This window comes from Tachypleus tridentatus, chromosome 6 (genome assembly GCF_004210375.1).
Source record: "Tachypleus tridentatus isolate NWPU-2018 chromosome 6, ASM421037v1, whole genome shotgun sequence".
NCBI lineage: Eukaryota > Metazoa > Arthropoda > Merostomata > Xiphosura > Limulidae > Tachypleus > Tachypleus tridentatus.
In genome coordinates, this window is record NC_134830.1 from 109,591,878 (window position 1) to 109,605,363 (window position 13,486).

A 13,486-nucleotide genomic window follows, 5' to 3' on the forward strand; every position below is an offset into this window, starting at 1 on the left:
CAACATCTTATGATAAAACATGGAGGTATGGCATTTTGCAAGGCCTCCATTTATATGGGTTACATAGTCATTTGCCTATTTTTTAAGGGACAGGTGATTCTAAGTTTGTGTGGGTTCGATGCTGTCCTGTTCTTTTCTACAGGAACTTAGAATTCTGTAGGGCTGTGTTTTGAGTGTCACATTTTATGTATGAAGATCAATGCCATCACTGAACAACTCCCTCTTACTGTTGCAAACAGGTTCTGTGTAGACGACTTTCACATCTCATGTCAGTCATGGAACATGAGGTATATTGAACAGCAGCTACAGACATCCCTCAATCATTTACTGAAGTGGACCACAACAAATGAGTTTAACTTCTCTCTCTCTCTAAAACCATTTGCATGCACTTTTGCTGCCAAGGGGGTACTCACCCTAAACCTGAATTCTGTATCGGTGAAATTGTGCTACCTGTGGTCCTTGAGACAAAGTTCTTGGGGCTTATCTTTGAGTGTAAGCTGGTCTTTATACTACACATCAAACAGCTATGGGCCAAATGTACAAGAGCACTGAACATCCTCCATGTCTGCTCTTCCACCATTTGGGGAACAGATCAGTATTCTATGCTAAACATATATTGTGCCCTTATTCGATCAAAAATAGACTATAGATGTTTGGTCTATACCCTTGCCAGGACTTAGGCCTTGAAGATGCTGGACCCTGTTTATCATCAGGGACTTCGGCTCTACACCTGGGCTTTCTACACTTTCCCAGTTCAGAGCTTATACATAGTCTCATGAACCTTCTTTGCACCTCTGCCATTTGCAACTGTCTTTACTCTATGCTTCAAAACTTCATTCCTTAACAAAGCATCCCACCTGGGATTGTGTTTTCCTTTCTTGGTGGGCCATACTTTTTTAGAACAAATGATCTGCCATTGCTCCTTTTGGCCTTTGAATCCAGGTGCAGTTGGATGAATTTGGTCTGTCCTTGGATAACATTGCTGTATCCACTTGTCAGCCCATCCCACCATGGCTTATTGTAACCTTTCTTTAATTCATCTGAGAAAAGCAGATACTTCCAATTTGAAATACTGTCCGTTATTTGCTGAACATTTTTCAAACCATTGTCCCATTCTTATTTTTATGGATAGTTCAAAATCAGGTGGTTGCGTGCAGAATTCCCTCTACAGCTTCTGTGTTCACTGCTGAACTGTATGCCATTTCTCTTGCCCTGAATCACATAGAAGCTAAGCAGTACTCAAACTGCACTATTTATAATGACTCGCTTAGTTCTCTACTGGCCCTGGAATAACTTCACATTAGTTCTCACTGATATTCAAAACTGTCTGCCTCATTTCTATTTAACATCTACTTCTATCCAGTTTTTCTGGATACCAGCCCATCTTGGTATTCATGAAAACAGGCTTGCCAACACCCAAAGCTAAATCTATCTGCTCTGTCACTGTCACTTGTGTGCCATGTATGGAAAGATCCTGTATTCAAGGCTCAACTCCATGCCAGTTGGCAATTGACTTGAAGTGAGCAACTTGAAAACAAGCTTTTCCAAATAAAACCCTATATTGGACTTTGGCTATCTTGCTTCAGTAAGGATCAGAAAGAGGAAGTTGTCCTTACTAGACTATGCATTGGTCACAGTTTTTTAACTCATCATTTTCTTTTATCTTGGACTGATACACCAATGTGTTGTCTGTGTAACACTCAGGTCACAATAAGCCACATTTTAAACATGTTTTGTCCCAAGGTTTATCTATAACGATAGACAGTGTTATTGATGATGGTGACACTGTCCACTTGAGGTGTGTTTTTATTTTTTTTAAAGCCATTAATCTTTTTAATGCTGTTTAAGTTGGTTTTTTTTAATTTATACATTTGACCATTTTTTAATGTGATTCCATTTTAAGAATCAAAGTACATCTGGTTTGATTTGAAATCAGAAAATGGCTTTTACCTCAAATATCTCGAAACCAGTACTGGAAATACCAATTTCAGGTGTCTAACACTGATGTTTGTACTACTACCTGTTAGTCATCCTGGTGAGTTATAATGATTAAAATTTTGCCATAAGTCTTTTAAAACTTGTATTACTTTACTTTACATTCTGAAAATGGCCATAACATCAAATAAATGTTACCAGAACTGGAAAGACCATCTTCAGGTGACTAACACTGATTTTTGAACTAATCCGTTAGTCATTTTGGCAAGTCATGATAATTACAATTATGCTACAGAAAGTCCTTTACAAGGTGTATTACTGTAGTTTTACTGCTGTAGACTAGATATAAAAATTGGATTTAATGCTACTTATGTTTTTAATTCAAAAATTAAACTTTTTTTTGTTTTATCTTAATTTTCTTCTATGAATTTTAATAATTTTACTTTAATTTTAACCTTTTACCAGATGTTTGGTGCAGATAGCCTAGTTGCTTTGCACCATAAAATACCAAGCCAACCAACCAACCACTTCTGCTTCTGTATATCTGCATGTAAATGATTACATAGCAGCTGTCCACCGGTAGGAACACAACACAACCCTTGTCATAACCAGTGCCCTCTCCACATTTGCGCTCATTAATTACTTCTTGATTGTATAGATATGTTTGTTTTTGTTTGCCATTTTGTCAGTGTTTTCCTTTATACTACAGACTCAGTTTTCTTCATAACTATATTTTTGTCATTTCTTAAATTACAGGTATCTTTTTGCTAGTGTATTGTGGATCCCACTCTGTGGTGAGTAGAAGTGCTTAGCCAAATTTCTTGTTTTTTTAATTCATACTGTCTATCCTGTGTCCATTCCTTCAGTGTCAGTCATGTTTGTAGCTCTTTCTACCACCAAATTGATGTACAATTCCAGATGCTGCCAGGTGTTGGTTATGTTTCCATTCGACAATTATCTGTGCCAAAACAATTATGTTACAGGGTTAGGTTATGCATACCATAGAAATTACTTGTTTTATAGGACTGCTAATACTTCTCTCTAGTGATATTTTGTTTCATAAATATGATCATCTCAGACCATACACTCAAGAACACACCTGAGTAAACCTACCAGGTTGCTACCCATTTCTGCAGCTTGATGGACACTACTGATGTGGCAGCTCTGCTTTTCAGAGTAGGGTATCACAGTCATCTGTTGCAGTCTCCAGTAATGGAATCTTCCAAACTCTCCAATGCATTTCCCCCTCATTTCTTCTACTGGAGTATGGAAGTCCTTGCCATTTACCAGTTTCTAGCCACTATGGTGGTGAATATGGAGGCCTGACCTGCTGAGCAATGTATCATACTGATCATTTGAGAATGGGGTGGTGGGACACTGCCAGGTACTGATTGTAGCATTATGCTATATTAAAACATCTGACAGATTGCTCATATCCCCTTTGGGATTCCTCTTTCCTACCAATCTCCGGATACCTCAATGCCATGACATCCTTCCTACCATAGACCTGATGTAAAGTTCCAGATACCACAAAGTTATGGTTGAAACACTCCACTATGTTACGACTCTGCATGTGTGTGTGTGTGTGTGTATTGTAGTTTGCCCCTCAGGCTGAGACAATCCTTATACCTGCCATTCTTTAGATATGGTTGACAGAGGATTAGGTATTGATTGGAGATGGTCCAATTAAGTAAGTCCTCACATGTGTTCTGGCTGGTGTCCTCCTTATGGCCCAGCATGGCCATGTGGTTAGGGCGCTTGACTCATAACCTGAGGGTCGTGGGTCCAAATCTCTGTTCCACCAAACATGCTTGCCTTTTCAGCCATGGAAGTGTTTTAATGTGATGATCAGTCCCACTACGTTTTGGTGAAAGAATGGCACAAGAGCTGGCAGTGGGGGATGCTGGCTATTTGCTTTCCCTCTTGTCTTTCACTGCTTAATTAGGAATGGCTAGAGCATATAGCTGACTGTGGGAGCCTAGGTACTTTGTAAGAAGAGATCAAATATTGTTTCAGAAGTTAACATAATAATAGATACTCACCTATCCACACATTTTCAACCCACCTTTCCTACTTCCAGTCATATATGATGTAGGTCTTCTGACCAGTCTTAAAATGATTAGAAAGTGCAAATGTGTAGAGGACACTGGTTACAATGGGGGTTGTTTTACTGATTGAGAAATTCTTTATACTGATTCACATGTAAATATCCAGAAGCAAGAGGTGGAAGGCTAGTAGTTATCGTTTAAAATTTGCTTCAGTAGAAGACAGTACTAATCAAGAAAAGCTATTTTATGAAAGAAAGAAAATATCTATCAGTTTATTAAAATGTTAACTTCTATAGAAATTGTAATTTTGAATTCATATATAATCAGTAATGTAGTTTCTGTTGTTTTATGATAAGAATGTCTTCTATATAGTAGTTTTTACGTGTACATATTAGCCCTGTCAACAGCCACTCTTTCAGGTGCTTGAGGCAAAAAAAAAGTATGAACTGAATGAGTAAATTTTAAGATGTGTTTTGTCTAACACCCCCTCAAAAATAGAAGTGGAGAATGACAAAATTGAGAGGTGACTAGTTGTTAATATTCACTTGGTAACTTATGCTCATGCTTTTGTTAGCCATGTAAGTTTTCATACCCATAAGTCCCATTGTTGCAATTCATGAGAACTTACATGGCTAACAAAAGCATGAGCATAAGTTACAAAGTGAATATTAACAACTAGTCACCTCTCAACTTTGTCATTCTCCACTTCTATTTTTGAGGGGGTGTTAGACAAAACACATCTTAATATTCACTTTGTAACTTATGCTCATGCTTTTGTTAGCCATGTAAGTTTTCATACCCATAAGTCCCATTGTTGCAATTCATGAGAACCTGGATAAGAATGTGGTATTTTCTAGCAAATTATGAGAACACTAAAATGTCAACTGTTTCTTGTGAATGAATATGTTTTGTTTTTAGCAAACATACATGTGTTTCAAGTGATTTGATCTGTTATTTGCAGTAAAATTAGTTACACATGTTCTGTTTCAGTGCTTGTACTAAATCATGGAGTGATATGAAATATTACTGTTCAACATACATTTTTTTATACATGTTGTAAGATAAATACAACTGTTGAAAAATGATTCTTTGTTGAAGAATCTAATGGTGATATAATAAACACAAGTCAAAATGGATAAGCAATATCAACACTGTTCATCTATTTGGAATATACTATTTTAGATGTGCAAATAATGTTATTTGTGTTTTGTTTAATTTGTAAATGGAATGTGATATTAATAATGTGTCAATTAGTTGTATATTATATTTAATTTGTATTCACAATAATTGTTTTATGTAAATAGCCATCAAAAAGTGCTATTACTTGACTGTGTAAAAGGTTTAATACATTTTATGTGTAACTTTGATATGAATAGCTGTTTCTGGAAAGTAGCGTAGAAAGCATTATGTAGAAAGTTAGGTAGTTATTAAATAGATAGAACTAGAGATAGCTTAAAAAGCAAGAAGTCAAGGGTAGAAAAAAAGAGACAGCTGCTTTGTTTGTTTCAGACAATTAGGATGTGATATTCATTCTTGAAATATTGAGCTAATTAGAAAACTAAATGGATGCTTGAAGTTATACAAGATAAATTTTAATTAAAGAAGAATAAATAATTTTAAAAAACTTTTCCATTATGTGGTACAATGTATATACATGTGTTTTGCATAAATGTGTTTGTAGTACATAAGTGATTAGGTTTTTTCTTTTTTAATATATTTATTTTTAAGTACATGTTGTTCACAGGATTTGTACAAATATTTTAAAATATAGAAAATCCTGGAAAACTGCTTTAACAAAATTCAATTCTAGAAAACCAGCATTCTGTTATAGGGTCATGGAAAGTTATGATTTTTTTTTGAAATGGGTACTCTTTTGTTAATTATTGCATTCACCATTTTTAAGCCTCTGACTTCCATCAGTGTATTGAACATTACCTTGCTCAATTTCACTCACTGTCTGTACTTTCAAATTGGCTTACTACCTTGTCAGTTAAATGCATTCTTGTGTAAGTTCCATGGTCACTGGAGCTGATGGGTAAGGTTGTGGTTGTTGCTTTGTAATAGTGTAGCTAGCCTTGTGTTTAGTTCTTGTACTGTTGTCAAAATCTTTAACTTCACTCACAAATGCCAGACAAATACCATTTTATTGATAAATGACTTGAAAACCAGACTTTCAATGTCTGCAGGAAGATGAAAGCAATCAGTATAAAGCATGGTGTTGGTATTGTATGAAAAGCTTTTACATCTGCAATACGAATGGGTCTGTGTTAAAATATCATATGCTTTGACAAAAAGTGTGATTTAAATGGCAGCAAAAACTGTAATGCAACATTAAAGGTTAGTTGAATCATTAGTAAAATTGCTCTATATAGCTATATCCTCAAATATCAGTAGCAGGTCTTTTAGTACTTCAGCTATGAGTGCCTTTGCAACAGTGTCATTTTTGTAATCATTACCGACTGCTTAATCTTTGTTATAATATAGTCATTAAAAATTAAGAAACCACTAATACAAATTGTGTGAAGGAAGTAGAGTTACTAAGTTGTTTTTAACAGACAATGACATAGCAAAATTATTTTCATGTGTGTAATAAAAATGTGGTTACCTTTGTTTGTCAAAGTGTTGTTCCCTATTTTGGATCCATGGTATTAGAGCAAATTGACAAAGAAGGTCAGTTTGTGTTTTTATATAATGAGAGTTTAGAAGATAAATTTCATTTTAAACAAATGGATATGCATATTCACCTGTGTTATGTTTGCTTTTCATGGATGAATGAATTGCTTGCATGGTACCAACCAGGTAATAAAACTATAAAGTTAAAAAAAAATAGATGTTAAAAGGTTAACAGGTGATATTATAATTAATTTAACATGTGACAAATGATGCATTAAAAAAAGTTATTATTCATGTTATTTTATAATTTTCATTGTACTGTATCTTGACATTTAGTTACAATTAGTGTTAGAATGAATAAAATAAACAAAATTTTACTTTAAAAACTTTATATTTATCTAGTAGTTTTCAGAAATTATGGAAATTAAATATGAAAACTATAAGTTTTAAAGAATCTTAACATGAAAATTAACTCAGTAAAGTATTCTGAAATTCACAGACAAATCTTTTAGTATGAATAACCTACCAAAAATTATTATTTCCTGCATATAATGAATTTGTACTGTTTTTGAAAGTTTTGTTAAATTTTGAGAAGATACACTATGTACATTCACAGTTCTAGTATATGTAGCTTCATGACTTTATGATGGGACCAACTCATTAGCATAAGGTTATAAACAGGTAGATGAAGTGAAGTGTGTTGATCCAAAAATAAAAATTGCAGTGACAATCTTAAACAAATCTCACTATTCCTTTCTGTTTGCTTGACTGATAAACTTATGAAGCCTTTTCTTTGCATTGATATACAAGATGTTATTAGATTTGTTAGATTTTAAGTCAAATTGTTGTTAAGCTTATGAATGTGAAAAAGGAAAATTACTGCAACCTATAAAAAGTACAAATAAGAATCATTGTAAACAGCATTTTAAAAAAAATTTGCTAAATACCCAAAAATTTCAGTGAACTTAGAGTGCTTGAACTCAAAACAAAATACAGAACTTTTATGCCTATAGTTGTAGGTAAATTCTGAAGAAATCACTGATCAAATATGCTCTTGTAATCTTGTAAGAAGTGTATTTGGTCTAAATCTAAAGCTTATGTCAAATGCTACAGAAATTTGATAACTTTTGAATGTTTTAGTGAATGCCAAAAGATTAAGTGAAAGTAGTGTCATGGTATACTTTGCCTGTTTGTAGAGTTTATGAAACTGACAGTAACTGAATTACCTTTAAATACTTTGAAATGAATGACAAAGAGTTCATGGACTTCTGTAGGGAGTACATGACCAATAATCCATCTTTTACAGATTTGTGAAAAATTATTCAAAATTTAATGTTTCTTTTATGTGACCTGACAAGTGCTGAATGAGAGTTTTCAGTGAGCAAGGTCTTGAATTTGAAAACCTGCAGGAGGAATCATTAGTATTGTGACATTTGCTCAGCTGATGCTATACTAAGTGAGCAAATCTCAAAACAATTTTTACACTTTACACCTGATATTTGAAGAAAGTATACAGTACAATTTAAAGAAGAAAAGGTGACTGTTTTAGAAATAAAAATCAGTTATTGATGTGATAGTCAATCTCAGAAAAAAAGAAAATGAACTGGAAAAGGCTTTGACAGTCTAATAAAATTGGCTGATGAATTTGCTGAGAAATCAGAATTGACAGGACATTTGACATGGATTAGTAAACAAACCCCATGTGTAATAGAAATCACAGTTGAAAAATAGTGTTTTGTGAAGAATTAAGTGGTGGGATAAAAATACCAGACAGGCAAAGCAATCAACACCATTTTTGTTTTTTTGGAATGAGCCTGTTGATGAAAGTAAAAATGAGTTATGTACCACTACCAAAGAAGTCAGTCACTACAAGCTAGAAGCATACAGCTTAGAGTCCTCAGGAGGTGAACCTATCCCATCAAGCAATTCTACCTAAAGAAATTGTAAGTCTAGGTTAATTTTAATATCCTGATTTTAACACTTCCCATGACTAGAAGTAGACAAGGAAGAAGGGTCACTTTACTTTTGTATGTACCAAAAAAGCAAAAAAACACTATTCAAGACAGATAAATTGCTTACAAATGGACTTTTTTAAAGTGGAAACTCTTTACTTAATATCATGAAGGGAGCGAGGTCCATGGCCTCTATATAAAATCACCAGCAGAAATATATAATCCAGCTTTCTCTTCTCCTGCTTAGTGTGTATGAAAATGTCCAGTACAACATTTTTTCAGAGCTACCTATAATTATGTAAAAGACAATAAAGGAATCCTGTTTTTGCTTGGAGCCACTGTCCAGTGAAACAATTGATGGTAACTTTAAACCACCACAACAATCTGGATGGATAGTTGGGCCAGCAACAGATGGGGCAGCAAGTAATGGGTTGTAAAGATGATCTTATTGTACAATTTCATGATATACCTTAACTTACATCAGTAAAATGTTTTGATCATTAATTATAACTAGGTGTACTCAGTGTTTGCAGTGATGTTCCTTTTGTCTAGAAATGTGAAAACATAAAAAGTATATTTTGATTTTAGAGTTCATCCAACTAAAAAATCTGTGAGCTGTGGGTAATATCATTTCTGTTCTCAAATAATAACTTGTCAAATTGAAAGACATTAATTTTATTAGATAAATTACAAGCAAGTGTTATATGCTGAATGCTTTTCTTGTAAGCATGCTAACAGTTCTTGTTTACTTGTAATGCTCATGAAATTCTATTGGTCAAAGATTAATAAAATGCAAAGGGAATTTAATAGTACCAGCAGAATTACAAACTTGTAAAATTCTGCTACTTTTGCTGCATTTGTTCTATTTTGTCTCCCTTTATTACTTTCTTCTGCCAGTTTTGTGATTTCAAAAGGTCACTCATAAAATAATTTAACTGAGAATCTGTAACAAGAAACATACAAATACCAATTTTCATCTAAACATGAATAATGTGAACTAAATACTTTAAAATGATCAAAGATGAATTAGTTACTAAATATTTTAAATTAAAATCTTATTATACTTTTTCTTAGTATTATATTCATTTATCCTATAATTTCATATTTGTACTTACTTTTTTGCCTTTTCTGTAAATCTTTGTAACTGTTTTTACAGTTTTACAATTCTTACTGACTTTACGCAACTACTTACTTCTCTCTTACTTATAATATTCTTCTACTTATTCAAAATATTGTTTTAAAAATGAGTTTTATATTTTACATTACATGATCAAAATGGGAACATATGAAAATATGGTTCTTTTAGAATTTTAAATTTTCTCAAAAGACATTTATTAAAATGTTTGCTGTCTACACAACAATAAACAAAACTTCCTAAAGAAGTAGCCAGTAAGTACTTAGTCAATCTTACAAGCTTATCATTGTTAGCCACAGTAGGACTGTATAGCACTGTTCAGTTTGAGTACTTTTATTTAAAATTGAATTCATGCAACTGACAGGAGCTCAAAATTTAAAAAAATGTGAAAAGATTTGGCTACTTACATAGCAATTTATTTTGTATGGCTTTGTGTATTCATCCTTACCTTGCACCAGTATGTTTTGGCATTGCCAACCCCACACTCTGCTTAATTTTTGCACAATTTTTTTATTAATTGTTTACCCTCTTTTCTTTTCTTTTAACAATTTCATTGAAGTAGGTTCATAAGAGAAAATTTGTTTTATTTTCATAATTCAGTGGTAACTTATATTGTTAACATTGCATCAACTTTGTTAGTTTCTCAATTTGTAGAAATACTTCAGATATTGATATTATACTCTATAGGCTACAATAGCTTATTAATCATCACTGGTCATAATTTTGACTTATTGGGATGTAATTTTGAGGAATCTGCAGTAAGAACAGAACATGTAAAAAATGTATATCTGTATCATATCTGTATTATTGTTTGCATTCTTTTTGTTGCTGTTATCCATACATCATTTTTATTTAAAAATTTTTTTTTTACTTGTTTTTGTTTTGTGATGTTTCCTGCTGATTGAAAGTGAGCATATTTTATGAATATATATAATAAAGTTTAATATTATGTGTGTTGATTTTTCAACGTCATACACCAATTGTTTAGTGTACAAAGCATTGAGTATTTTACATGTTACTGACATCTTATGTTCACCTGGTGTAGGTTAGTAATTTGTGTTTTGCCCTGTACTTAGCTTTTTTAAAGGAACACCATATATCTGTAGGAAACTACCTTCAAGGGGATAATGATAACGTCATTTACACTAAAATTATGATTTTTTTTAGCTTGTAATAAGCATCGCCATGCTTAGTGATAGCTTGTTTCGAAGTACTTTTAAAATATTTTAAGTCATTCTGAAGTCATCACAGTAACTTCACATTTGTTCTTGTTAGTGTGGGAAAAGAAAAAAGAAAGATGAACACTTTGACTCTTTAGCTAGTTTGTAATTCTCCACTTCAGAAACACTTTTAAATGATATTTGGAATCTTGCAAGCTGCAAAACACTTGTTTGTGGCATTAGGTGTTCAAATAAGGCTATAAATGAAGTTGAGTAGTTATTTATAAGCATCATAGAGTAAAAGATTGAATATGACAACCATTTTTTCCCCCAGGCATTCCTTACATGCTGAGCACTATTGTACTTAGTGATATATATATATATATATGTGTGTGTGTGTGTATACATACATTTTATATATTTACTAGGTCATAAAATTAGTACTAACATACATTTGTAATTTAGACTTCAAGAGGATAAAGAGAAGCTGGAAAAGCAACTTGGTTCAGCTCCATCTTTTCAAGATATTGAAAGGTGAGGCTTTAGGTTAGTTTTTGCCATATTTATTTTCAGGATAATTTTTTCCAACATTATTATTTTATAAATATTTACTGGGTTTTGATGAGGCATAGTGAAAAACCAGTTTTACATTTTTTAACCATTTGGTATTTGTTTGAGTTTTTTGATAAATTAGTAAAAAAAATTTATGTTCTGTTCTTAGAGGAAGATTACAGTACTGATTTACTGGAGCATTTTATTTGTGTGCAATTATTTAATATTTTTGATCTTCAGAAGCTTTCATTGCAATGGCTATTAAGGATTGTAGGTTTTGTGTTCTATTTAGTAAATGTGTTCATTAGCTTATTAAAAGTGTCAGTACTTTTTGAAATAATATGTATAGTTAAAATACACTGTGTGGCCAAACGTTTGTGAACATTCCTTCCAATTAGTAGGTTCAGCTATTTCAGCCATACCAATTGCTAATAGGTGCATAAATTCAAGCATATAGCCATACAATCTCCATAGACAAACATTGGCAGTAGAATGGGTTGTACTTAAGAACTCAGTGACTTTCAGTGTGGCACTATCATAGGATGTCACCTTTCCAACAAGTCAGTTTCTCAAATTTCTGCCCTGCTAGAGCTGAACCAGTCAACTGTAAGTGCTGTGATTGTGAAGAAGCATCTAGGATCAACAACAGCTCATCCACAAAGCGGTAGGCCACACAAGCTCACAGAATGGGGCTGCCGAGTGATGAAGTATGTAACAAGTAAAAATCATTTGGCTATAGTTGCAATACTCACTACCAAGTTCCAAACTGCCATTTGGAGCAACACCAGCACAAGAACTGTTCATCGGGAGCTCCATGAAATGGGTTTCCATGGTCTAGCAGCTGCATACAAGCCTGAAATCACCATGCGCAGTGTCAAGCGTTGGCTGTAGTGGTGTAAAGCACACCACCATTGGACTCTGGAGCAGTGGAAACGCATCCTCTGGAGTGATGACTTTGGCAGTCTGATGAACAAATCTAGGTTTTTAAGATGCCAGGAGAACACTATCTGCCTGAATCCATAGTGCCAACTGTAAAGTTTTGGGGAGGAAGAATTATGGTCTGGGACTGTTTTTCATGGTTTGGGCTAGGCTCTTTACTTCCAGTGAAGGGAAATCGTAATGCTACACATTCTAGAGAATTGTGTGCTTCCACTTTTGTGGCAACAGTTTTGGGAAGACCCTTTTTTGTTTCAGCGTGACAATTCCTTAGTGCACAAAGTGAGGTTCATAAAGACAAGGTTTGCTGAGGTTGGTGTGGAGGAACTCAACCCCATCGAACACCTTTGGGGTGAACTGGTTGGGTGCCCACGTACTTTTGACCATGTAGTGTTATTTTGGGACCTTATATCTACACATGATTCTGCATTTTTAATATTTTTATTCAAAACACAATTTCCAAAACCTACTTAGCTCTGTCAACACTACAGCTATTACTTGAGTACTGTGGTTTCTTCTCCTTTGCCTATCTAAGCATTAATCCAATTTTTTTCTTGCTTGCTCCAGTCTTTAATTGCTCTTGGCAGTATCCATCTTGTGACACTCTCCTTCTACATCAGTGTGTTCTCTATTCTGGTACTGTATGTAAACACCTAATTCAGATAATATTATAACTTTTACTTGACAAAGATTCCATTGTTGGGTTTTCCTCTGCTACAACTGTTGGAGATATTTTAAGCATTGTTAGTCTTAACTAATTCATTTCCTTAAAAAAATAAATTATGTTTGGCAAGCCAATATACAGCATGGATTTTTGAATTACAGTTTACAGAAAAAGAGGAAAATCATAATTAATTTATGCATACTGACTTGGATGTCAACCTCCAACTTGAAAGCTATATTTCTACATTAGGAGCACATTTTAAAACCATGATGTACATATTACAAAAACATAAAAATAATTACTTCATCAAGATTTCCAACTGGCCCAGATGATGTTCGTTTTGATATATTTTGTAAGGAAAAATTCCTTGATGTTCTTGGTGTTAGTCACAGGTGATGAAGTTTTTTCTGATGGCTCAAAATATTGAGTTGTTATGACTTGAATATTTGCAACACTGAAGGAAGTACTTGGTTGCACTGCAAATAAAAAGA

At 33.5% G+C, this 13,486-nt stretch overlaps 1 protein-coding gene across 8 annotated transcripts in view; it reads left to right on the top strand.

Moving 5' to 3' along the window:
* LOC143253288 (uncharacterized) overlaps positions 1-13,486 on the top strand; it is a 142,587-nt gene that overhangs the window by 45,530 nt on the left and 83,571 nt on the right. For all 8 annotated transcript variants that reach the window (XR_013029490.1, XM_076506906.1, XM_076506908.1 and 5 more), the window contains one exon: positions 11,309-11,377. Coding sequence is in view for 7 of the 8 variants with exons in the window: in XM_076506906.1 (XP_076363021.1) it covers positions 11,309-11,377 (69 nt within the window). In the remaining variant the exon portion in view is untranslated. The remainder of the gene's footprint in view (positions 1-11,308; positions 11,378-13,486) is intronic.